The 27,886-nt window shown below is 43.2% G+C and overlaps 1 protein-coding gene across 2 annotated transcripts in view; it reads left to right on the top strand.

Annotated features, from left to right (window-relative positions):
• LOC146081136 (ATP-binding cassette sub-family B member 5-like) overlaps nt 1–27,886 on the top strand; it is a 96,482-nt gene that overhangs the window by 65,575 nt on the left and 3,021 nt on the right. For both annotated transcript variants that reach the window (XM_083189127.1, XM_083189128.1), the window contains exons 11-26: nt 662–772; nt 4,104–4,229; nt 4,338–4,541; nt 5,177–5,347; nt 5,485–5,646; nt 5,943–6,092; nt 8,241–8,384; nt 11,853–11,957; nt 13,183–13,260; nt 13,352–13,435; nt 16,101–16,304; nt 18,705–18,805; nt 19,746–19,886; nt 24,206–24,362; nt 24,452–24,649; nt 26,071–26,277. In XM_083189127.1, coding sequence (XP_083045253.1) covers nt 662–772; nt 4,104–4,229; nt 4,338–4,541; nt 5,177–5,347; nt 5,485–5,646; nt 5,943–6,092; nt 8,241–8,384; nt 11,853–11,957; nt 13,183–13,260; nt 13,352–13,435; nt 16,101–16,304; nt 18,705–18,805; nt 19,746–19,886; nt 24,206–24,362; nt 24,452–24,649; nt 26,071–26,277 — 2,343 coding nt within the window. The remainder of the gene's footprint in view (nt 1–661; nt 773–4,103; nt 4,230–4,337; nt 4,542–5,176; nt 5,348–5,484; nt 5,647–5,942; nt 6,093–8,240; nt 8,385–11,852; nt 11,958–13,182; nt 13,261–13,351; nt 13,436–16,100; nt 16,305–18,704; nt 18,806–19,745; nt 19,887–24,205; nt 24,363–24,451; nt 24,650–26,070; nt 26,278–27,886) is intronic.

Here is a 27,886-nt window from a genome sequence, read left to right as displayed (position 1 = left end):
TGATAAAATCCAACACGGGTACATGTTTTGCCTAATTTTGGGTCTGTTTTTGCACATGCGAAACCCCCCCCAAAAAAGTGAAAAGTTATGAGCAAAAACCTACTCAAGAAAAATGCCTGTGATTGAATACGGATTGTTTTTTTTTTCGCCTGAGGCAGCAGCCTATGGGGGAAATTGACTAAGATGTGTATTCTACTTCACATGTGATATTGCTATGGGCAGCCAATCAGATCCTGTCTACTATATTCTAGAGGATGCTAAATAAATAATAAGTAGATTCTGATTGGTTGCCCATAGCAACATCACCTGTGAAGTAGTAAATTTCCCCCTATAAGTCTGCCTGGTATTTTAAAGTAATTTGAGCAAGACCAGGTTGTTTTTGCCTTTGACATTATTGGGATTATGAAACCCCTGAACCTATTATATTTCCTCATAGTGTACTGAGTTTTTATTTATTTAAAAATAGGCATTTTGATTATTACCGGCACTTGGTTGTGCTTTAAAACAGATAGCACAACAATTATAATCATGGTGCATGAAGCCATCATTTCACCAGGTGTGGATTATTATGGTGACCAATATTAGGCTGACAGCCATTAGGTTGATTAGGTTTTTGCTAAACCATTTTACTAATATTTATATATTTTCATTATAACTGTAGACGTCCACAATAAACAGCTTTTCAACAGAGGGGTACAAGCCGGATCATTTAAAGGGAAATATTGAATTTCAAAACGTGAATTTTTGTTATCCATCCAGACCAAAGGTTCAGGTAAGAGACAGCATGTGATGATTTAACTCTTTGTATTATTTATATTATTGTACAACTGAACTGTTTAAAGTTATGTAGTGTAAAATTCTCTTACCGATAATATGAATTATCCCACGTCTGAGAGAAGCGTTGACGTACAGCACTAAGTGGCATATTTACTAACACATTTGCGTTGTTAAAGCTGATCTCTTAAGCCCATAAATAATAGTTGGCTCTTTAAATGATATCGCTCATTTTCGCCCTTCTGAGCGATACCCTTTAAGCAATCTCTGAGTGTGTATGCTCAGTATCGTAACGCCTTCCACCTTTTGTCAGTGCTGCAAGCTCAGCTTTGACCCAAGGCATGCAGCAGCGATCACTGACTATATTGTTTGCAGATATGTACGGTCAATATCGTTGCCCGATCCACCAGGAACCTTCAAGGGTACCTAGCTGACAGCAGAGGCAGAACTCTGGGAGGCAATGGAGTCATCTGCCGCCGGGCTCCTGCTCCCAAGGGGGCACCTTTCCCTTACCCCGCAAGTTTGAATCACTTAATTTAAATCCATTGATAACGGTTCTGTGGCTCACTCCCCCTCCTAGCAGGACCATAGGTGTCACACTCTCTTCATTTTAAACATAATATAAATAAGGTGGTATGTGTGTGTGTGTGGGGGGGGGGGGGGGCACCAATATTTATCTTGCCTCCAGGCAACTGTGATGAACTTGCGCCACTGGCTGACAGTATCTATCATTAAGTGTATAGTCTAGTGTGTATGGGGCTTTACTTTTGGGCAATTTGCACAGGAGCCCCAGCAGGAAGGTCACATCTGTATTACATTTTTGAGAGCTCATTTTCATCTGGTAAGATGCTTAAGGACTGGAGAATAGCAGAGGTAGTACCAATGTTCCAAAAAGGAAAAAGGGAAGACCCAGCAAATTATAGACCTGTTATCTTACCTCAATATTGGGTAAAATATTTAATTTTAAGGGAAGGTATCCAAAAACATTTAGAGGTCCGTCGCATAATTCGTATTAACCAACATGGGTTTGTGAAAAATAGCTTGATAAATAAAATGGAGGAATTGGGACTAGGGTTAAAGATTTTGAGATGGGTAGAAAACTGGTTGCGGAATACAGAACTGAGAGTTTTGGAAATGGTGCCATATCAAGTATGATAAAATTTCTAAGTGGAGTGCCACAGGGGTCGGTGCTAGGGCCCCTTTTATTTAAATATTAATGATATTTGTGTGGGTATACTCAGCAAACTTTCCATCTTTGCTGATGACACAAAACTCGCTTCAGAGCAATCTTAATAAATTAAAAAACTGGAAAATGAGGTTCGATGTGGATAAATGTAAGGTTATGCATCTTGGGAAACATAAACAGTGTGCTAGTTGTATCCTAAGCGGGGTTGCTTTGGGTATTTCAGAACTGGAAAAGGATCTAGGAGTCCAAATTGATAACAAATGGATGTAGCGCTCAGTGTCATATAGCAACAAATAAGGCCAACGGGACACTAGCCTGTATAAGAAGGGGTATGGAGACTAGGGACTCAAATGTAATTATGCCATGCTACAAAGCATTGGTTAGACCACATCTAGAATACAGAGTACAATTATGGGCCCCGCACTATAAAAAGGACATCCTAGAACTGTAAAAAGTCCAAAGAAGAGCAACAAAGCTAATAAATGGGTTGGAGAATTTAAGCTATGAAGACAGGTTGAACAAATTGTGATTATTTACACTAGAAAAGAGACGTTTAAGGGCAGACAGACATGCTAAACATGTACAAGTATATCAGGGGCCAATATAAGGAACTGTCAGGCAACCTTTTTGCTTTGAGGAAGGACTCTAATGCACGTGGGCATGCATTTAGACTAGAGGAAAGAAGATTTTGTTCTCTGAAGGAAAAATGTTTGCTGTCAAGGCAGCCAAATTTTCGAACTCTCTTCCTGGAGAGGTGGTGTTAGCAGGCACAATAAATAAGTTTAAAATAAGGTTGGATAAACATCGATTGGGTAAAAACATAAAGGGGTACAGAAAGCAATCATAATCTGTATTTAAATAAATCAGAATACACAACACATAATAAGGAATGTTGCAAATGGATTATACACACTAACCAAGGTTGAACTCGATGGAGGCACCTCTTTATTCGATGTAAAAAAGGATTATACCGTTGTGGCGCAGAACTAGGTCGGCTTAACACTAAAACCTGATATTACCCACCAGGTTACACAATATAGACACAAAAAAATACAATGATAGTGAAGCGCCCTGATATTGGGATGAATTCAAGTGTTATACATCATACCATCCGATGGTGTGGAATGTCCACGAAACTCCAAAATCCAGTTGACATAAAAAGCAAAAATACAGAATAAAAGAAAAATTAGTCCCACATTCAACCAGGCCAAATATTCAATTTGGGAACAAGTGTCCAAAAAGGGGATGTCTAAAAATTCCTCTCTTCTAGCCAGGTGTTCTTTTTAGCTTATGGGTTCACCACGTGCTCTCCAAAAGATGTAGACTTACATCTGCTTACATAAATCAAATATGTGACAAAACCTATCAAGGTATCTTTACTGTAAATGCATGCCCACGTAACAGGGAAGTCTCAGAGGGGTGGCTGTAAATGCATGCCCACGTAACAGGGAAGTCTCTTTATTCGACCTTCACTCCTATGTAACTATGTAAACCAACAGTAGCGAAAGGCTAGGACTCGGGGCACATTGACAAATAGAAGAACACTAAAGTCTCATTTATAGTCACTGAAGTAAGTTTTAGATTTACTGAGAGGCAAAAAAGACCCGTGTTGCACGTTTTTCCAAAAATCGCACATGTTGTAATGTACAATATTGCTGTAAAAATCGCACATTTTGACCTGTCGAAAAAAATTGCACATTCAAAGTCGCATCCAGATGTTTTCTCATCAATCAAAATTGCAAATGTATTAGGATGCAATTTTTGGAATCGCACCCTAAACATGCCCAAAAATTTAAAAATAAATAGACCAGGTCCAGCCTGATGAGTTTGACAGAACCATGCAGTGATCTGTCGGATATGCCCCAACTAAAAGTATAGGATGCATTCTGAAGACCATTAGTTCTCAGAAAGTGCAAACTTCGCATTATCTATGGCTACTTATGTGTAAAATTAGGGGAAGGTGGTGGAGTTTTGGATAGACCATATCCATGGCTCCATTTAGGAATGGGGGCACATTAGTAAAATATATGCTAAGGTGGAGAACAGCTTTAAATCATGTTTTAACAATATAATTGTTTTTACAGTTGGATGTATAATTTATTATTTGCTGATATATTTCCTTTTATATTCCACTTGACTAAAGGTTTTAAAAGGACTTAACCTGGAGGTTAAATCGGGTCAGACAGTGGCCCTGGTTGGACAAAGCGGATGTGGTAAAAGCACCACAGTGCAGCTCCTGCAGAGACTGTATGATCCACAAGGGGGCGCGGTAAATGTTTTATCCATTCATTTTATTTCAACATTGATTACAAAAACTCATCTTAATATCTATTAATATTTATGGGTCACTGATCTTCTTTATGAACCTGTTTTTCAGATAATGGTTGATGGTCATGATATACAATCTCTGAATGTCAAACATTTCAGAGAATTCATTGGTGTGGTTAGTCAGGAGCCGGTTCTGTTTGCAACAACCATTAAGAAGAACATCCAATATGGCCGACTAGATGTGACCGATGAAGAAATTGAAACTGCAGCTAAGGAAGCCAATGCCTATGATTTCATTATGACACTGCCTGATGTAAGTATCTGTAGTCTGACAGGAGAGGAGCCTTTATAGTTTATGATGGGTAACTGGTAACGCACCTCATAAAGCAGGCTGTACTTGTATGTGTATCAGAGAACACTTTGGGCCAGATGTATCCAGCTTCAAAAGTGATAAAATGGAGAGTGATAAACAACCAGCCAATCAGCTCCTACCTGTTATTTGTCAAACCTGACCTTTGAATTGGCAGTTACATTCTTTATAGCAGTATTTTGACACTGGTATTTTATTATTAAAAGGTACAGCTGATTTAATCTGCTGCCATTTTGCATTAGATTTGGGTTCAATGTCTACCACAAGAGGGTATGAGGCCAAGGATCTCATTCAGGGACACAATTGGCTGCATTTGATATGAAACGCCCTCAGATCATGTTGGATTTGCCCAGAGACTATTTATCCTTGGTCAATACACAGTCTCAATTTCCATTGCTGCCATTAGAAAAATGACAATGTAGAGCAGTGTTATTGGCATAGTTACAAACAGCATCAATCGCTTAATAAAGTATAGTATAAACTATATAATTTCCTGATTCTTCCTAAGACTCCATATAATAAATATACAGTGTGTAGTCTTGCCCTGTTTACCTTTTTGTTGTCTTATACTTCTTTAGAAATTTGAGACTCTAGTTGGGGAACGAGGGGCACAGCTGAGCGGTGGCCAAAAGCAAAGGATAGCGATAGCCCGAGCCTTAGTACGCAATCCTAAAATACTTCTCCTGGATGAAGCCACCTCCGCTCTGGATACTGAGAGTGAATCTGTTGTACAAGCTGCTCTAGATAAGGTAAAAGTTACAAGCGCTGTGTCTGTCATGTGACAGAGATTGCAGATGTGACGATTCCCTCTGTACATTATAAGAGAACTTCTAATGTGGTTTTAAGCATCATCAGACTTCATAAATGTAATAATATTCTTTATTAGGCCAGTAAAGGACGCACCACTATTGTCATTGCTCATCGCCTGAGTACAATTTGGACAGCGGATCTTATTGTTGTGCTAGAGGACGGTGCGGTGGCTGAACAAGGAACACATTCTGAATTAATGGAAAAGAAAGGAATCTATCATTCACTGGCAACAGCTCAGGTACAGTTACAGCATTGGAGATGCTCAATTTAAAGATCCAACTTATTACTAAGATTGCCCCGTCCCCAGTTGGCATTAGATTTTACCGTCTCCATAGATGTCTATGAGGATGACGGTAAGCCCTGGTAACTCGGGTAATATTAGGGAAATCTCTGATTGTTATATAGGAAATGTGCAACAGAACCTTTTACTCCTCTGCTGAATGACATTCTAAAAAGTCCATTTGTCAAGTGACTGTATGGCATCTAATGATAACCATGGGCAATCATTAACTCTTGTCATTAATACTCTTCCAGTCCATACAAACCGCAGAGGGTAGCGAAACAAAGGAAACCAATCAAGAGAAACCATCACTGATACAGCGATTACACTCCAATATATCCAATGGGAAGTTTTCAATGTCTGAAGCTGAAGAGGAAGAAAATTTATCAGAGGATGCCGAAAAGGTAACAGACAATGCTCACGGGTGCTCATGGGTGATTAAGGGGTCTATTTACTAAATATTATATGGGGGAAATCCAATCAGGGCTAATTGGATTGCCCTCGGCTGTACAAGTGCTGTTTGTGGGTAATTGGATACCACAGAAAGTGGAGAAAGATAACGTACCAGCAAACCAACTCCTGTCATTTTCCAAACACAGCCGGGGACATGGCAGTTAGGAGCTGATTGGCTGGTATTTATCTCTGTCCACTTTATCTCCATCTGTGGCTTAGTAAATACAAACTGAGTCTTTTTCCCATAGCTATAATTGTTTTCAGTATCTTCATCCACAGGAGACCTCATTACAAATGTGAATATTTATAAATAGTTATTTATTTATATATCTAATGCTGTGTACACACGGTGACAGTGTGTACATATGGTAAGATTTGGCTTCCGATGTTCCCGATATGATGAACATCGGAAGCTATTTCGCATGCAAATCGCATGCTTTTTTATGGCTTACGAGCCCAATGCGCTGCCGATGCGCGCTCCCGTGTGAGCGCAAATCGGCAGGCAGATAGAGAGGTCAGGCAAGACTATATAGTGCAGATCTGCACTATATAGTGTAAATTGTGCCCCTCTAGCATGCCGTGAGATGCGAGTCCCGATGCGATCAGATCGCATTGGGACTCGCATCTCACGGCAGGATTTGCCGTGTGTACACCCCTTTAAGGGGTGTACACACAGAGCAAATTTGTGCTATTTTCTAAGCAATCTGACTAGATTGCTTAGAAAGTAAGCACAGATCTCTCCGTGTGTATGCTCCGAGATATTAAATATCTCTTGCTAACTAAGTCAGTGTATGCAGTCAAAATCTAGTCAAATTGCTTAGCAAATGACTGCAAATCTCTCTATGTGTACAGAATGAGAGATACTGATCACAATCTCTCATTCTGAACCACTACCTGGCCTTTTTTTGCTTAAGCAAAATTGCATAGCAAAATTGCTTAGCACAAATCTCTGCGTGTGTATGTTCTCCCCATGGGAGATCTTGACACCAGCAAAATTGCTTAGAAAAATTGCTTAGCACAGATCTCTACGTTTGTATGCCCCTTTAGATTTGACATTAGATTTTGACAATATAGTCAAAATTGCATGCAGATCGTACAGGTTTTTTACCATGCGATTCCGATGCGCGCTCCTGTGACCGCACAAATTGAAACCCAGATAGACAGAGCAGCGATGGCTATATATAGTGCAAATCTAATGCTGAATTGTATGTAAATAGTACAGCGATAGCAAGATTGCATAGCAATCAAATCTTAAATTGAATAGCAAGGGAATTTCACTGTGTGTACACACCATAAGAGCACATACAAGTTATTGTTCCTATTGTATAATCTGTAGTTTTTAATGCAGCAGTCATACTTGCTTCCTATTGGAATGTCTGGGAGACTCCGGGGAGAGTAATCCAATCTCCCAGATTCTGATTGTTATTATTATTACATTTTATGTATAAGGAACCACAAGTGGTTTACAGCACCGTACATAAAGTTGGGAACATATCAGAACAATACAGGGTACACATAACTAAACATTACAGTAACTGGAAAACTATTGGTTGGTAAGGTTTAGTACAGTGGTTTTCAAACTCGTTCCTCAGGATCCCATACATTTTACATTTACCGGGTCGCCCAGCAGATGCACAGGGGTATACATAACATTACTCACTGACACATTTATAAAAATTCACTGGTGGGCCTAATTATTTAAATTTTGATTCTCCGGAGAGACGTTAAAAACATGAATTATTTGGAGGTTCTAAGGAAAGAGCCCATGAACCTGTGCTCTAGTCCAAGTTATGCACCTAATTGTATAATGTGTGTGATATATCATGTGCTGTGTTGTGTGAATTCATAAAGGCTGTAATGGGGAATGGCAGGGGCAATGTGGAAAAGACAGGGATTATTTTGTAATGTGTGTTAATGGGATGTTAGGCATGGCGTTCCATATTGCAAGCATGTAAGTGTATCAGATCACATATACACACACACACACACACACACACACACACACACACACACACACACACACATATATATATAATATATATACACACACAGTATATAGAAGTCTAAACACTAATGCAATGTTTTTATATTTTATATAGGAAAAACTTCCAAAAATTTCATTTTTTACGCTGCTGAAGCTAAATAAATCGGAGTGGCCATATATCATGTTTGGAACTCTTGCAGCTATGATCAACGGAGCAGTCCATCCAGGTTTCAGTATATTATTTGCCAAGATTATATCGGTAAGTATAATAAACCCTAGACGCAGTGTTACTCACTTCATTCTAATATGTAACCAGTGCTTTATAGGGTCCTATAGAGGTAGTGACCCCAATGCATATTACACCACATAGTAGTGACTCTTACTCATGTTACTACACACAGCAGTGGCGGAACTCTGGGAGGCAATGGAGGCTCCAGCCGCCGGGCGCAAAGCCCTGGCGGGGGCACTTTCCAGTGTCTCATCCAGAGTCGGCTGGCTGGCGGGCAAGTATCCCTGGGTCCCCCTGAGAACTCACGCCCCACCTCCACTTACTTACCCGCTGCAGATCGGGTGTTTATTTCAGGATCCGCATCGCAGCTGACTTCACACAGACAGTGACAGGCAGCTGCCAGCGCCATAGAGCAGCGCTGAACTTCCGGCACTGTCTAATTGAACTTGGTCCTGCAGCCTGCGGCTCAGTGACAGGACAGCGCGCACGCCGCGCAGGCTGCAGGGAGGTAGAGGAACATGCTGCTCAGCCGCTGCAGCCTTCTTTTCTACAAGCCTCAGGTAGCCCCATTGTTGTTTTTTTTTTTTGGGGGGGGGCTCGCAAATCTATCTTGCCTCCGGGGAAATTACATAAAGTTACGCCGCTGACACACAGCATCTCACAGTCCTGTCATTTCCACCTCAAAAATATTTCCAGGATCAGACCCTATCTCACCCAGGATGCTACAAAGACCCTCATCCACTCGCTAGTCGTATCTAGATTGGACTACTGTAATCTACTACTTTCTGACCTCCCTGTAAAACACCTTTCTCCACTCCAATCTATCCTCAATGCTGCTGCCCGGCTCATCTTCCTCTCCAAACATACTATGTCCACCTCCCCTCTCTTACAAGCCCTGCACTGGCTCCCCTTTCCCTTCATAATACAATTCAAGCTTCTTACACTCACTTACAAAGCCATCACCCATTCCTCTCCCACTTACATATCTGACATTGTCTCGCTTTACACTCCCACCTGCCCTACCTGCTCCACAAATGCACGTCGCCTCTCCTGCAAACTGGTTACTTCCTCCCATATCTCCCTATCAGACTAGCCACCTCCCTACAAAACTTTAAATGGGCTCTCAAGACCCACTTCTTCATTAAATCTAACCATTTCTCATCCTAACCCTCTGTTTATGCTCTCTTCTTCTATCCCTGCTGTGTCACCCCAGTTTGTCTGCCCTTTCCCTTTAGAATGTAAGCTCTAACGAGCAGGGCCCTCTGTCCTCATGTGCTTTTCTAAGAATATATCTCTGCCACTGTTATAACTGCATCAGTGTCAGCTGCTGTAACTGTCCTAATTTGCATTTGTACTGTAAATCCCAATATTCTTGTTTTGTTCTTTTGCTCATCTATGTATTGCCAGGTGCTGCGGAACCCTTGTGGCGCCATCAGGGCCGGTGCAAGGCACCGGAGCGCCCCAGGCGATGCCGGGGGCATAGCGCTAGTTATTTTCTATTCACTGTAGGGACCCCGCCGGCCGCGACAAGCTTATACACAATAACAGCGCCGCAGGCTCCCCCGGCGGCACGGACACCCCTGCACGCACCAGCACTCAGCAGGGACGCCGGGGACGGAAGTTTTTTCTACACAGGTACCACAGTGCTGGGGGTGAGGGGCGAACTGCCGCCCTCCAGGTGCCGGCGCCCTAGGCAAATGCCTAGAGCTGCCTAGTGGTGGCGCCGGCCCTGGGCGCCATATATAATTAATAATATTAATAGCGCCCCTTATATACAATTCCCACAATAGTAGTGGCCTTTACACAGAATACCCTCAGTAGTGTCCCTTAAACACATATGCTCACAGTAGCAGTGCCACTTACACATAAGACCATAGTAGTAGTACTGTAGTGCTGCATAAAGGCCACAGTAGTAGTAGTAGTAGCAGCAGCAGCAGCAGCAGCAGTAGTAGTAGAAGGGCCCCATACACCTAATGCTCATTAATAACAGTCACTTATACATATAACACCACAGTAGTAGTAGTAACCCTTTAACACATATAGTAGTGCCGCTTCTATACACATTGGGGGAAATATACTAAGATGTGTATTCTACTTCACATGTGATGTTGCTATGGGCAACCAATCAGAATCTACTTATTTATTTAGCACCCTCTAGAAGATAGTAGACAGGATCTGTATGGTTGCCCATAGCAACATCACATGTGAAGTAGAATACACATCTTAGTAAATTTCCCCCATTGCCTCAAAAGTGTCACTTATACATATAATGCTCAAAGTAGAAGTACCACTTGTACATATAATGCCCACAGTAGAAGTGTCACTTACACTTATAATGCCCACAGAAGTAGTGCACCTTGCACACATAATGCCCATCAGTAGTAGTAGTAGTGCACCTTACACATAGTAGTAGTCCTTTCACATGTCCACAGCAGTGGTGCTGCTTATACACATAATGCCACGCTAGTAAAGCTGCTTATGCACAAAACCCCGCAGTAGTAGTGTCACTTATACACATAACCCCACAGTAGTAGTGCACCTTACATAATGCCCACGGTATAAGTTCCATCTGCACACACAATGCTCATAGTACTAGTGCCTCTTATACTCTTAATGCCACAGTAGTGTTATGTATACACAGTTATCCTCGCACAGTTTACACATCGTACAGCTCTACTTCATCTCTTTTTAACCCTTACAGACCTCTCCTCCATAACATTGCTTATCCATATGTATCTCTCATGAATTGTGTCATCCCTCATGTCCCCCCCCCCCATACAATTTATCTTCCTTCATGTACAACCCATGCAGTACATCTTCCTTCATGTGTGTCATGGCGAGTGTTTTCCCTTTATGTGCCCCCATGTGGTGTACTGTATCATTCTTCATGTGCCCCCCATGCAGCACATCTTCTCCCATGTGCCCCACCTCATCTATTGTCTCTTCCATCACATCCCCCATACATTGTATGTTCATTCATGTGTCCCCCTCATCCAGCATCTCTTCCATTATGTGCGCCCCCATACAATGCATCTTCCATCATATCTCCCAGCGCCTGTTCCCTCATACCCCCCCCCCATTCAAATCTTTATTACTTCTTCCACACCCTCCCGTGACAGTACTCAGCATTCCTATGGGCCCACCTGTCTGCCCTCAGGTCACTGATGGCTTCTATGTACAGCAGGAGATTCGGACACGTGCTGATGGCACTTTATGCATCGTTACATTAACACTGCTAGCGCCATGGGAGGGTATTGGCAAGGTCATAAGCAGAGATTAGAGGTCACAGAGCAGGGGTGGGCAATGAGAGTCCTTCCTGGTGTTGTGGGCCTAAACATGCCAGCGAGCCCTAGCACTGTTTTGCTATCAGGACATGAAAAAGACTGTGGATAGCAGCAACACAATTACTAATGTACGATCATATACGTTTTTTGAAATATTGTATATTATTTTATTATTATTAATATTTATAATATTATTATTATTTATCTTTTTTAGATTTTTGGGACTAATGATCCAGAGCTAATTCAAAATGAAATAAATATTTATTCCATTTCACTTGCTCTTATTGGTGTGGCTGCTTTCTTTACATACTTTACTCAGGTACGTTAACTATGTTACATAAAACAATGCATGTACTATGAATAATTGTATGTGTATTTTGGGGCGATTCAGACTTGTACGTTTAGGTCTGAATTCACTCCTGTGGCCGATGGCGCTAATGCGGCGAGAAGATTTGCAGATGTTTTCAATTGCCAGAGCGCTCATTGATTGATTGATTGTTTTCAATACACCGCATGCACAGAGGTGCGGAAATAATCGAATAGCGATTTCTGCACTTCTGCGAGTAAGACTAAATCGGACCCCCATAGTCTCCAATCTCTGTAATGCATTAATACCTACAAACACTCAGGACCAGATGTATCAAGCTTCAAAAAGTAATAAAGTGGAGAGTGATAAACAACCAGCCAATCAGCTCCTACTGTAACTGCCATGTTACAAGCTGGGTTTGAAAAGTGACAGGTAGGAGCTGATTGGCTGGTTGTTTATCACTCTCCACTTTTATTACTTTTTGAAGCTTGATACATCTGGCCCTTAATGAGCTGTAATTAGTGATCCTTTTTTATGTTCTAAAGACTTATATACAGTATGATCATCTGATTGCAGTGTGTATCTGTGTAACACAGTGATTTTCAACCTTTTTACCTTATGTCACACTAAATAAGATTTTAAAATTGCCAAGGCACACCACGAGATCCCCACAGGGCAAAACACATTGGCCCCCACAAGAGAAAACCAAACCTACTGTAATAGCCCCCATATAAAAAACAATCACACTGGTCTCCACAGATAACACAAATAAAATACATTGGCCCTTTAAATGAAAAGAAGAGACCAGTAAATAACACTTGAACTGGTGGTGGCTATAAACTAGTTTGGGCATCTCTAGATCTGGAGGCACACTTGAGAACGGATTCAGTATGAAATCCCGGTGGTCGGGATCCCGGCGTTCAAAATCCCGACGCCGGAATCCCGACCGCCGACATCCCGACAAGGGGGGGACGTGGATCGCCCCCCCTTGCGGGCTCGCTGCGCTTGCCACGCAGCGGGCCCGGTGCCTCGCTACGCTCGGCACGCTAATTTATTCTCCCTCTAGGGGTGTCGTGGACACCCACGGAGGGAGAAAGTGTCGGGATTTCGGTGGTCGGGATTCCAGCGTCGGGATTCTGAACGCCGGGATCCCGAACGCCGGGATTTAAACTGCATCCCCTTGAGAACAGCTCAAGGCAAACACTGGTGTAACATTATATAATCCCATTCATTACAGGGCTTCATGTTTGGGAGATCGGGTGAAGTCCTCACCATGCGTTTGAGGCAGATGGCATTCAAGGCCATGCTTCGCCAGGTAATTAATATCCCCTATATGCCAATGCCAGCCAGCCGCTCCTTGTCTGAGTATTCTGCTCATCTTATCTCCTTTTACTCCTTTTATATAGGAAATATCATGGTTTGATAACAAAAAACACAACACTGGGGCGTTAACCACAAAGCTTGCCACAGATGCTTCTCAGATACAGACGGTAAGTGCGCTGTGACTGTGGTACATGGTGTCCAGGTCTGGATTTAGGGCCAGAGGTGGACGCAGTGACGATGCCACATGCAGTTGGCCGATGTTGTAAGCCTGCGCATGCCTCCTGATTTATTAATTAACAGTTTCCTGTACAGCTCAGCAAGTTCCGATGCACTTTACAATTGAAAATAGGGATAAAACAAACTGGGTAGTTACAGACAGTTATGGGCTGATGGTTAATGCATGGAGAAGCAGAATTTAGGCACAGGAAGTGTGGATTTTAGTGTTTGAAAAATGTCAGACAGGAGCTGATTGGTTGGTTGTTTATCACTCTCCATTTTATTACTTTTGAAGCTTAGTACATCTGGCCCTAAGACTGGAAGCAAAAATGAATATAGGCCGGATTCAGAGTAGATCGCAAAAGCATGTTACTCAAATGGGCAAATCCATGTGCAGCGCGGTGGGGCTGATGTAACATGTGCAGAGAGAGATAGGTTTGGGATATAACCCAGCCTGATCAGCTTTGAATTGGGCTCTATATATAAAAAACCAAGACACATGGTGAGGGGGAGGGGGGGGGGGGGGGGGAGAGAAGATGTGACCATACAACATTTTGTCTTCTACAGAATATCCAATCTGCCAGTTTATATGAAGCGATTTAGGGGTGAATGACCTGGTACTTTGTATGTTACATAATCTCCACAGTACTTCTCATTTATATACGGCTCCTTTTTATAAGGGATATGCCAATAGAACTTACGCTTCTATGCATCTCAGTCATCAACAAGCAGTGCTGTAGCTGGTGACATGATGGTGATGATTACATACATCAGACACTTAAGGGGGTATTCAATGTCAGGGGTACGGCTGTCGAGCTAGCGCGACAGCCGTGCCCATGTCCTGTTCTCGCTTTGCTCGACGTGAGCTCGGTGGTCGGGATTCAATGTCCGGGCCGACGAGCGGCGAGAAGGGGGCGTGGCCGCGAGTTGAGGACGGAAATAGACAAGCTTCGGCAGGGAGCTCGCCTATTTCTGGCTTTTCTTGGCAGAACGAGCCCGACAGCTTGTGATGTCGGGCTCGTTCAGCGGAGACCCCTGTTCAATGCTGTCGGGGAAGACAGCATTGAATAGGGCCTCGCAGCCAACTCCCCCGTCGGGAGATGGCTGCGGGAAGTCGACCAACATTGAATACCCCCCTTACGGTGCCATTTAATAGGATGCAGACAATATTTTCGCCCCAAAAAAGTCTGTTTTCGCACTTTTTCCGAAATCGCATAGTTAATGAGATGCAAAAAGTGGAAAAAAACACGAATTTTTTACGTGAATTGGCACATTCTAAAGTGGCAATTTTTACTAATGCCGGAACTCGCATCCAGAGGTTTTCCCATTATAAAGTGTGCAAATCGCATATTTAATGAGATGCAAATTCGGGAAAACGTTACTAAAAATCGCCACACAAACAGACCAGGTTGTGATGGGCGAATTTGACAGCCATGCACAGATCATTGAGATATGTGCATGGTTATATGTTAAAATATGTGTAAAAGTCAAATAAAATAAAAATGGTGTGGGGTCCCCCTCCCTCCCGAGCATAACCAGCCCCGGGCTCATTGAGCCGGACCTGGTTCCAAAAATACAATGGACAAAAAAACTGGGGGTCCTCCATATTTTGGAACCAGCACCCGGCTCCATGCCACAGCTGGGGCACACTTATTACACATACGGTCCCCAGGCCATATCATGCTCACCGTGGCTGGTCAGCCCTGGACAGGGTACCTGGGGGAGTGAGGACCCCCCCCAGGCTTCACCAGTCCAGGGCTGAAGCCCGGGGCTGTCACCTGTGTCCGTGGGCTGTGGATGCAGACTCTCCCTTCTCACCTGCAGCAGCTCACCCCGCACTGTGGGGTGACCCGGCTGCCTCCAATGTACTGACAGCGGAGGATCGCGCTGTCAGAGTGCTACAGAAGCACTCAGCCCTGATTGGCTGTAGGCATATCCAACACGATCCTCCGCTGTCAGTACATTGGAGACAGCTGGCTCACCCCGCGATCAGTGCAGGGTGAGCTGCTGCAGGTGAGAAGGGAGAGTCTTCGACCACAGCCCACGGATGCAGGTGACAGCCCCGGGCTTCAGCCATGGACGGGTAATGCCTGGGGGGAAACCTCTTTATTTGGGGGATCCTCACTCCCCCAGGTGACTTGTAAACTGTGTGCAGTATGTGGTGTGGTTCCGAAGAACCACACATTATTTCCTCAATTAAGAGATTAGCTAAATATAAACCATTGTTTTGTGTCAGTCTCAAGGGGACAGATAGACAGGGCAGCAGAGAGCCTGGCCGGGTCCTGGTACTTTTCAAAGGGCATGGCCTAATTGTAGGAAGCATGGCCATGCACCCTTAATGTGTCCATATACAGGTCCGATTTGGCCTGTTTTCATCTGATTCAGTCAGATTGGCCCGATATTTTGGATGAAAACTGGAAAAGCTACTGCTGCCAGGTAACAGGTCTCCAGTGGTCTCCAGTCTCTAGACTCCAATGGTCACCTGAAACCTACCCTCTACAGTGTTTTGACTGTTAGTAAAATTGCATTTAGTCTTCCTTTTAGTGTTTTGTATTATACTTATTGTCTAGTTACTCTTTTATATTATTTTTATTTATTCAATTTATATCTATTCAGGCAACTGGCTCCAGACTTGGTTTGGTTGCAGAAAACTTTTCCACAATGGCCCTGTGCATCATAATTGCTTTTGTTTTCGGCTGGGAAATGACTTTGCTGATTCTAGCTTTGACCCCTGTGCTTGTGACCACTGGTTTACTTGAGACCAGAGCGCTCGTTGGCTTCGCAAATCAAGACAAAATTCAACTTCAACATGCTGGGAAGGTATCTATTGCATGTTTTAGGAATGTAGCACTATAATGTAGTTAGACTGTACAGTAAAATTGCTCATAAATGTCTAATAAGTTTATTTAAAAGCTCAAATATATCTGACCAGTTCTAGATTGTGCAGTATTCATTGACAATGGGCCTGATGGATCGTATATGATAAGGTGCATACCAGATCCTGCCTGCATTTGCGATTGCATGAGGAATCGCATAAGCACGACCCCTTATCCAGAAATGCTGGGCGCCTCCGCCCAAACCCCATCCCTCCCTGCTAACACCTCTGCATTTAAGCTTGTAGTCCAACATTGAGGAACCCCATGTCACTGCAAAGCCTATTCTGTGAACCAGACATGGGGTTCCTTGACATTGGACTGCAAGCTTAAATGCCTTGATCAATCCATTAGCCAAAGGGATACGGCCACTAGGTCGACAAGCTTTAGGTCGACCACTGAAGGTCGACATGCATGAAGGGCGACATGACTGATGGTCAACATGGGTTAGGTCAACTGGGACATTCAGTAGACACAAGCATTAGGCCAACATGTCGAAATGGGGGTTTTCACTTTTGTTTTGAGTCGACATGTGCCTACAGGCGGTATTTCATGCCCTACCTTCCACTGGGGCATGGTGGGAGAATAAAATAGTGTGCCAAGTGTACGGAAGCACCATTCCCGAAGCATAGCGAGCGCAGGGAGCCATTCCAAGGGATGCGGTGTGCTTTTTTAGTGTCCATGTCGACTGTGTTGACATCTGGGACAAAAAAATAGAAAAACCCTATGTCGACTTTCCCAATGTGGACCTAATGCTTGTGTCGACCTAATGACCATGTTGACCTAACCCATGTCGACATTCAGTCATGTCGACCTTCCTGCATGTCGACCTTCAGTGGTCTACCTAATGCTTGTAGATCTAATGTCTATCCAATGTTCCATACCCGAACCAAAACCCCATTATTTAGTTACTAATTTATGTATTAGTGAGTTTCCTATGGTGAGTGCTGAGCTCTCTGTTTTACTAAGATGGGAGTTCTATTGAAGATCAGATCTATTATCTTGTAGAAATAAATAAAAAGTATAATCCGATTGGTTGCTATGGGCAACATCCCATCTTCAATATAACTCCCATCTTAGTAAATGTACTCTTATATTTCCTTTTCCATAACAGAATACACTGATGAGCTGCAGCTCTCTCACACACGCACCCTGAAGTGTCCATGCTGCTCGCTCTCTCATCATCTGGCCATTCAAATGTCCGGACAGTCCGCCTCCTCAGTACCGGCTGTGCGCCACTCACACCCACTGCAGTCTGGGCTGTCCATCTACCGTAAAATCCCGGCAGTCGGCCACACACACTCCACTCGCAATTTGCAACTTCCGGCTTCCGGTCTCAGACCCGTCCCTTTTGGGCGCAAATGACAATTGACCATTTGCTCCTAAACGTGGAAAACAGTCAAAAATAGTCATTCAGACAAATTGGTTAAATTTTTTTGCAGATGGCTTCTTTTGGGAGAAAATAGTTTGATTGTAATTTGTTCCCCAAAATTTCCAGATTTTCGGTCCAACCAATAAAATTGGAAATATAATCTTATATTGTGTATGGGCCTTAAGTGATTTTGACTACATTGTTAAAATCACTAAAGGTGCACACACACTGTACAATTTTTTTGGACCAATTTAGTTGAAAGACATTTCCCTTGAACCCAGTGTCCTGGACGAAAGATGAAAGATCTAGCTACAGTTTATAGGCTCTTTTAGAAAGATATCCAAATTGAGCTGCATGCACAGTTGACGAACAACCTTGATGAACAACTGGCGGGTTTGTGCATCATCATTTGTCGTTCGTCGCAAACACACTGACAGATATTTTGACCAATTTCGTTCAGAATGGCTGAAATTAATGAAATTGGTCAGAAAAATTGGTCAAAAAAATTGTACAGTGTGTATGCACCTGTAGAATGATTCCCTGAATCGCACTGTGTGTACACAGCGGTCGATAGCAATGCTCGGCCCCGCAGTGTTGCTATTGCCCGTCCAAATAGACACTGCAGGTAAGAATATTCTTACTGGACGCTGCAGTGTCCATTCGGCTGTACGCTGCTGGGTATGGCAAGTCAACCAGCTTATCTCCGGCACCGACTGTGCGAAATTGACTAAGCAAAATCGCACAGCTGCAGCCTGTGTGTGCACCCCTTAAGTGTCAATTTTAACCTTGGTTGCTAAAACTGTAATATGCTGAAACATTCATCAATAACAACTACCAGTCGTACCTGGTACCTAGGCACAGTTAAGGCAGAATTTTTTGGGGGCTGAAAAAATCATCATGAATCTTATGTCCCTAAATTGCCTCAGTGATGTCACCAGTGTGTGTTAGAATTGTTCTTCTTTTCTTCACAAATAGATTGCATCTGAAGCTTTGGATAATATACGAACCGTTGTATCATTAACCAGAGAGCGAACCTTTGAAGAAATGTACTCTGAGAGCTTACAGAAACCCTACAGGTCTGCAATCATAGTTTCTGTAATAATTATACTTTAATCATATCTTATATATCATGCGAACATGAGAACAACTGAGAAGCGATGAAGCTTATGACTTGTGTTGTTAATGTTGGATACAAAATAGGAAATGACCACTGGCTACTTGGCTGAGAATGATAGAATGTTATATATAGGCATGTCCAGTGCAGTGATTACTGTGCAAGAGGGAGTTGTGGCAGTAATAGCTAATTAATCTTTTATATAATAATAATAATAATAATAATACAGTAAGACCTTGGTGATATAGTTCTTACCATCTATCACACATGAATGTTTATATATGTCTCTCCTGTAGTAATTTCAGGCAATTTGATCTATGTTGTCACTTTAAATTAAAGGATGTCCTTTATTAGATACAATTAGCAGTTGTCAATCTATGTATACAATGAAGTGTATATCACACATATAATAATGTCCTATATATATGGTATCAGATTGTGGATGCAGTGGTACTGGTAGGAATGTAGAGATAGGGGCCGAATGTTAAGGGTGTGGTCATCCACCACACATGACTTGGCCGACCATTAGGTAGGACATAGGCTGCAAAGAACAGGACGCCCTTATAAAGTAGGAGGCAGGGTGTTTCAGGAGTGGACTAACCTCTTGGTAGGAGGGATAATCTTGCTCTAATTTCCCTAGAAACAAACCAAGCACCCAAGTTCAGCCGTCCCCTGGTCCACAAAGTTACTAACCCGCTAGTAGAGTAACAATGTATAGTTTGAGTGTATGGTCTGGAAAAGATTATAGAGCACTCAAGCAGTGGGGCCCACTTTGGGTTTCCCCAGTACAACTGTGGGCCAGTCCGACCCTACCTATGTAACTTCTATTTGTAATTTGAAACTAACCCTTATGTTCCTTTATTAGTGATGTCACAGTGTCTTTGTAATTTTATATATTTCAGGAATTCTCAGCGCAAGGCTCAGATATACGGCATCTGTTTTGCATTCAGTCATTCATTCATAAATTTCACCTATGCCATAGCTTATTGGTTTGGAGCCTTAATGATTGAAATGGGGAGGATGAACTCTGAGGAAGTATTTCTGTAAGTATTGGTGTTTTATATACCTGTTTGTTATTAGGGTAGCAATATTCACTTTCCATTACACAGTGGTCCTTATTCTGGTTCACTCTTAGAGGAAAATTCCTTCTCAATTGGACAAAACCATGTGCACTGCAGGTGGGGCAGATATAACATGTGCAGAGAGAATTAGATTTGGGTGGGGTTTTTCTTCAAAGTGAGATCTATATTGCAGTGTAGAAATAAAGCAGTCAGTATTTTCCCTGCACAGAAACCAAATAACTCACCCCAATCTAATTCTCTCTGCACATGTTACATCTGCCCCACCTGCAGTGTACATGGTTTTGTCCATTTGAGAAGGAATTTGCCTCTAAGAGTGAACCAGAATAAGGCCCAGTTTACCTTCGAACATATGACGCAGCGCTGGGTGTTGGTTGTAGAATAAAGATGCATACTGTAGTCCTCCACCCTAAAATGAAGAGTCTGTGGGAAAGTGATGTGCAAAGTATACTGCACTAGAGAGTATATCTACAATTAGATATAACTTTATATGGTACTGCATAGGGCTCTGAGAGCTGCAGAAAATTAATGTGTCCTTACTACCTGCAAGACTTACCCAACAATGCCCCAGGCAGCACTTCCTGTATAACAAATGCTTCCTGTGTAACAAACACTTCCTGTATGATATGTGGGTAGCAATGATGCAAACCACATACAGCATTTAACAACAATAACTCCCGGAAAATAAATATTTTGTATTGAAATATCTATTAGTGCAAAGCAATAGACTCTTTTTATGTTACAGGAAGTCACCTTCTTCTACCAGAGATAGCAATTATCTGAAATAATGCATAAGTGTAAATGCATGACTACATATGTCGGCAGGCGGTATTTCACATTTTGTTAATTGAATGTACTCTACGCATATGTCATCGCATGGAACATAGGCTCTTACTCAGCATAGATCGCTAATTAGAAAAAAAAACTGTTTGCTGCTCATAAAAAAAAGATTAAATGGCCAATGCAAAATTTCAAATGCATCGGAACATTGAAGAGTTCTGAGTAAGTCTTAGGCTTAGGAGACCCACCCCGAAAAGGGTATGGGTCATTGAGTCGACCCATATTAGGTCGACAAGCATTATGTCGACAATGGCAAGGTCAACATGGCTAAGGTCGACAGGGTTTGAAGGTTGACACAAGCATTTTATCTAACAATGGCAAGGTCGGCAGTCAAAAATTTGACGTGGACACCGTCTAAGGGGGGTATTCAATGGTAGTCGTCCTCCCGCAGCCATCTTCCGACAAGGGAAGGCCCCATTTCAATGCGGTCTTCCCCGACAGCATTGAACAGGGGTTCTCAGCAGAATGAGCCCAACATCACAACTGATAGCCACTGAAAGCAAAACCAACCCAAAGAAGTTTTTTAAATACATAAATAGTAAACGTTTAATTAAGGAAAACATAGGCCCACTAACTGATACTAGTGGAAAAAGTGTTACTGAGGACAAGGGAAAAGCAAAACTGTTAAATGAGTTCTTCTCATCAGTATTTACTAAGGGAGAGCAGACTGTGGAACGAACATTTACCACAAACGGGACAAATAAGCCAGATCTCATTGTGGATTTCACGCCGAAGGAAATAATACTGAGGCTAAGCAAACTCAAAACAAATAAGTCACCAGGGCCAGATGGGATTCATCCGAGGGTATTAATGGAATTAAGGGATGAACTAGCTACCCCCCTACATTATATCTTTAGCAAGTCACTATCGTCAGGTATAGTACCAAAAGATTGGAGAATAGCAGAGGTAGTGCCAATATTCAAAAAAGGAAAAAAGGAAGATCCCGCTAATTACAGACCCGTTAGTTTAACATCAATTGTGGGTAAACTATTTGAAGGATTTTTAAGGGATGGTATCCAGGAATATTTAGATCATCACCGTCTACTCAGTACTAACCAACATGGGTTCGTGAAAAATCGTTCATGCCAAACTAATCTACTAGGGTTCTATGAAGAGGTTAGCAAAAACCTCGATAATGGAAATGCTGTAGATGTGATTTTCCTAGATTTCGCTAAAGCATTTGATACTGTCCCACACAAGAGATTGATTAATAAAATGGAGAACCTAGGATTGGGTGAAAATATCTGCAGATGGGTAGGGAATTGGCTATGTAATAGAGAACAAAGAGTGGTTGTGAATGGTGCCGTATCAGATATGATACCGGTACTAAGTGGAGTGCCCCAGGGTTCGGTTTTGGGGCCCATTTTGTTTAACATTTTTATTAACGATATTGGGATAGGGTTACTCAGCAATGTATCCATCTTTGCGGACGATACAAAACTTAGCAAAGTCATCAAATCACCAGAAGATGTCACCATGCTTCAAAATGATCTTGCAATTCTAGATGAGTGGGCAAAAAAATGGAAGATGAGGTTCAATGTAGATAAATGTAAGGTTATGCACCTTGGGAGACACAACCAGTGTGCAAGTTACAACCTTAGCGGAGAGGAACTGGGTAATTCCATACTTGAAAAGGATCTAGGAGTCCAAATAGACAGCAATCTAGGATTTAGTGCCCATTGTAATGTAGCTACAAAAAAGGCCAACAAAATTCTGGCATGTATCAAGAGGGGAATGGAAACTAGGGACTCAAGGGTAATTATGCCACTGTATAAAGCATTGGTGAGACCTCACCTAGAGTACGGAGTACAGTTCTGGGCCCCACACTATAAAAAGGACATCATAGAATTAGAAAAAGTCCAAAGGCGAGCAACAAAGCTTATTAGGGGAATGGAGAATTTAAGCTACGGGGAGAGATTAAGCAATTTGGGACTATTTACATTAGAAAAGAGACGTTTAAGGGGGGACATGCTCAACATGTACAAGTATATCAAGGGCCAATATAAGGAACTGTCACACACACTATTTTCTACTAGAAAGGAATCTAGGACGCGAGGGCATGAGTATAGATTAGAAGAAAAAAGATTTCATTCAGCTAGTAGAAAGAATTTCTTTACGGTCAGAACAGTCAAACTCTGGAACTCTCTTCCCAGAGAGGTGGTAACGGCTGGCTCATTAAATGCGTTCAAGGCAAAGTTGGACAAACATTTACTGGAGAAAAACATCCATGGGTACAAATAAGAAATATAATTTGTCTGTAAAATACCAGAACCTACCAAATCAGCAATGGATATCTATACCAGGTTGAACTAGATGGACGCAAGTCTTTTTTCAGCCTTACCTACTATGTAACTATGTAACTATCACAAGCTGTCGGGCTCGTTCTGCCGAGAAAAGCCGGAAATAAGCGAGCTCCCGACCGGAGCTCGTCTATTTCCGTCCTCAACTCGCGGCCACGCCCCTTTCTCGCCGCTCGGTGGCCGGGACATAGAATCCCGACCGCCAAGCTCAAGTCGAGCAAAGCGAGAACGGGACAGAGGCACGGCTGTCGAGCTTGCTCGACAGCTGTACCCCTGACATTGAATACCCCCCTAACTGTACCACGTCCCCTCGCATGGCTTGCGGTTTTCGGGCACTATTTTATTCTTACTCCATGTCATAGTGGATGGCCAAACTTGCCATTGTTGACCTAATGCTTGTGTTGACCTTCTAACCCTGTTGACCTTAGCCATGTCAACCTATTAAATGTGTCGACCTAAGCCATGTCGACCTTCAGTGGTAGATCCAATGCATGTTTACCGTATCCCCCAAAAATGCCTGGGCAAACCTGCATTTTTGCAAACACATTTAGAAGAAGTGATGTTTCTGCCCCAAAGCCTGGAGCTGAAGGGGAGGCATCCACGTCCCACTGTCACTTCACACAGTAATGAGATGGCGCTGCGCATGTGCAAAACTATCTACGGTACACATCTTGGTTCAGGAATGATGCATTACTGGAGAATGTTGCAGAATTAGCGGTAGTGCTGACCCATTGTAACATCATGCATAGGGGGTGGGGCTATGATGACATCACTACCCCCAACACCACCACCACCCCCACCCCCACCCCCATCTCTATTTCACCCATTTCTCTAAGACGGTCTTTGCATAAATTTGTGAATCTCCTGGACATTCCGGGATGCTCACCTAGTGACTATGCAAAGGTGTACAGAACCTAGCGGAGTTTTCACAAGGGCATGGGTTACAAAGCAAGGATGGCATGATGGTAAGAAGTGCTTGTGCCCATCGCTAATGTACATTGACAAATTTCAGTTCTACTAACTAAATACTGTGAGAAATAACTTGTGTACTAGGAATTAGTTTGATGTAGCTAATATGGTTCTAGGTTCTACATACTGTAGTTCTTAGTGTCTCATTCTAGAAAATTATGATTTACGTTCCAGGGTGTTTAACATACTGACATATGGAGCTATAACTGTAGGACAGACCTTTTCCTTTGCTCCCGATTACGCTAAAGCAAAGTCTGCAGCTTCCCATCTCTTCCAGTTGTTCCAAAGTGTGCCAGCTATTGACAGCTACAGCCAGGAGGGACAGAAGCCGGTAAGTGACACCACCAATGTCTATATACCATGTATACACCTGTGTGTGTGACTGCACTGCATCCTGTATAATGGTTTTCTGTCCATTAGGAAAAGTTTCAAGGAAATGTAGAACTGCGTCAAGTTTCCTTCAATTATCCATCTCGTCCGGATGTGCCAGTGCTGAAATTGCTATCTGTCAGTATTTCCAGTGGGCAAACTGTGGCGTTTGTGGGCAGCAGTGGGTGTGGGAAGAGCACCTCTGTCCAGCTGCTGCAGAGGTTCTATGACCCGCACCAGGGAGAAGTGGTGAGAACTGAAATTTCCTACTGATATGTTGAAACATACTTGTTATTTATTTATTCTGAAACACACAATGACCCATCACCCCAATATCATCTCTGAGATAAAATACATAGATCAATAATTATTTTCCCATGCCTATTGGCTAAATGTTGACACTAAATCCTTACCCGAGACCGAAAGCGGTCAGCATCCTGGCAGTCAGGATGCCATCATCCAATATACTGATGCAGGGTTGCCTACTTTTGAGCAGTCCTCTCCAGGAGAAGAAGCATGTGGTGGGGCCAACGGTCGTGGTGAGAAAGAGGTGGAGCCAGAGGAGGGGGATGAACTATTTAGACTTGTTTTGGGGCGTGGTCATTGTGATAACATCATCAAGCCCACGCTGTGAAATGCCCACCTTCTCGGGGGGCCGGGGGGCGGACCTGATTTTTGTGATCCTCCCGGCCATTCCAAGGGGTAGGCAAGTATGTACCGATGCCGTAATACTGAACATTGGTGCTGGATGTCTGAAAGGATCAGGATGTTGACGCCAGAATAGTGACAGCCATCATCCCAATTGGTAAGTACAGTATGAGGGCAACGATAGCTTGCAGCCGGGGGAAGGGGGTTTAGAATTAGGAACTAGTTTGGGGGGGACTTATGGTTATGCTGCAGGGAGGGGATGGTTAGGGCTAGGCTGTGGGGAGGTTAGGAGCAGGCATTTAGAAGTGGGGTTTAGGGTCAGGCTGCGGGGTGGGGGAAGTAGGTTTATGCAGCAAGGTGCAGGTTTGGGTTAAGTCACTACTGGGGGGGGGGGGGGGCGCTAGAAGAGAGGGGTAAGAGGATAGCTAGTATACTTACCTGACTCCTGCCAGGATCCCTCCTTCTGGCTGCCGGCATCCTGACCGCCGGTCATCTGTGTGTATCACCCTGGCAACACCTTGTGTGACAGTCACAGTGTGAAGCATTTGTAGCAAGCTTGCTTGTTATAGCCCCAGTGATTTGTTCTTCGTTATCAAACCATGGTATTTCCTAAGGGAAGTTAAAAGAGAGCAGAATACTTTCTTTAATAATAATTATCAGCTGGCCGGCATTGGCATATACAGTATGGGATAGTAATTACCTGGCAGAGCATGGCCTTGAATGCCAATTGTCTCAGAAGACTTCACCTAATTTTTTACCTGATCTCCCGAACATGATACCCTGACAAGTAATGAATAGTAAGCTCTCATGTAGCACACGTACATAAACAGTCTGAACGAGAAATTCTGCCATTGGATCAGTATATATTTGTAAATATAACACTTTTAAAATGTACTCTTGCTACAGACCCCAGAAGGTCTGTCCTGACTGTTCCATGCACAGTGGATATCTTTGTGTTTGTTATCTCTCTGTCATACACTACTCGCACACAAGCACTGAATGTTTTGCCTTTCTATTTGTAGCTGTTTGATAGCATCGATGCGAAGCGATTAAATGTACAGTGGCTGCGATCTCAGGTCGGCATCGTCTCGCAGGAGCCGGTGCTGTTTGACTGCAGCATTGCTGAGAATATCGCCTATGGAGACAACTCCCGCGAGGTCTCAATGGAGGAAATCCAGCAGGCGGCGATGTCAGCCAACATTCACTCCTTCATAGAGAGTCTGCCGCAGGTAATACTAATGTTATACTGTATACCAACAGCATATTCAGAATTGTTCTGTGGAATATTCAGGTTATGTACAGTATTTTACACTGGGAAATCTGGCCTTGTTTTCCACCCAGAATAAAATAAGATAGGCTGTCACTTGTTCCTGTAGACAAGAGTGTGGCAGCCTGAGGTGTGAGGTTGTATGTGCCACCGGAGCCACTGCTGTAGGACTATACCTTTGCACTGAGCACTTTATTTTTAGGATGCACTATTTGCTTTTGTCCTAGCCTTCTGGCTGGGGCCTATTTATTTTGTTGTGTGTGTTACATTTGTGGCGGCTTTGGGTGATACCCCATTGGGCTGACCCTCCCCCTTAATCTTCTGAGGCTCTGTCCTTTTGGAAAGTGCTAAAGAACCCAGTTCCCAGAAGGAAGCTCCGGCCCATAAAGTGGAGAAAAGGGCCCTCCCGCAAGAGGAGACCCCAAAAATTCACTTTTTCCCTCAATGTTTTTTTTTTTAGACATCGGAGACTGTTAGGAAAAACAGAGCCCCTCCTTTTGGAGAGGGCCTGAAGTCCCAAGCTCTAATATGTGTCTCATCTAAAATTAACCGGTTTCCTAGTAAGAGAACTCAAGTGGCATTGTAGAGGTATTACCATTCTGTCGCATAGTTGGGCTACTGTACCCCTTGTGCAGGGAGCAGCCTGCTGCTGTCAAGTGGGCTGCACTGATAACGTTGTATATTGGGGAAGGGGCCACAAATCATGTCATATGTCATTCAGACCGCCCACCACACTAGAGTAGAGGGATACCGGAGGCAGCGGTGTAGCTAGGTGACATGGTGCCCAGAGCAAGGGTATGTGTGTGCCCCCCCCCCCCCCGCACCACCTAATTTTTAGCAGGCCTCCCCACTTTCCTATAATCAATTATTACATTATTGCATTACATACATACACACAAACACAAATAGCATGAACAGTATGCATACACACACACACACACACACACACACACACACACACACACATAGCATACCTACACACACGAGATAGATAGATACACACACAGCATGCAGTACATACATACATACATACATACATACATACATACAGCATAAAGTCATACACACAGCATACATATATACACATACACAGACACACAACATACATAAATACAGCATACATACACATGCAGGATACCTACAAACATAAAAATAGCATGCATACACACAAAACCCACACACAGCATATCATATACACACATACAGCATGCATAAACACACACAGCATATAAACCTACAAACATACATATACTGCAGCACACACTGCCAGTGAGTGGCCCCTCACACCCACGGAGCACTAACCAACACCTTTGAGGAGGAGAAGAGGAGGACATCAGTCACAGTGGCCGGGAGAGGAGCTGATGCTGCTGCTGCCTGCACAGTGAACATGCTTCCTGTCTGTGTGATCCGGTCAGCTGAGCTCTGCTGTGTGCTGTTTGAGCTCTCTGTGAGGAGCCTCAGCAGCTGAGCTGCTCTGAGCAGAGTGGCCCCAGAAAGTGCAGAGACGGAGACAAGGCTGTCTTCGTCTCTGCAGCAATTAAAAAAACAAAAACCATTGAAACATTGTTTCC

This window comes from Crinia signifera, chromosome 5, assembly GCF_055691185.1.
Source record: "Crinia signifera chromosome 5, ASM5569118v1, whole genome shotgun sequence".
Lineage (NCBI taxonomy): Eukaryota > Metazoa > Chordata > Amphibia > Anura > Myobatrachidae > Crinia > Crinia signifera.
Note: the sequence above shows the minus strand (reverse complement) of the source record. Positions and strands in the feature narration are given on the sequence as shown.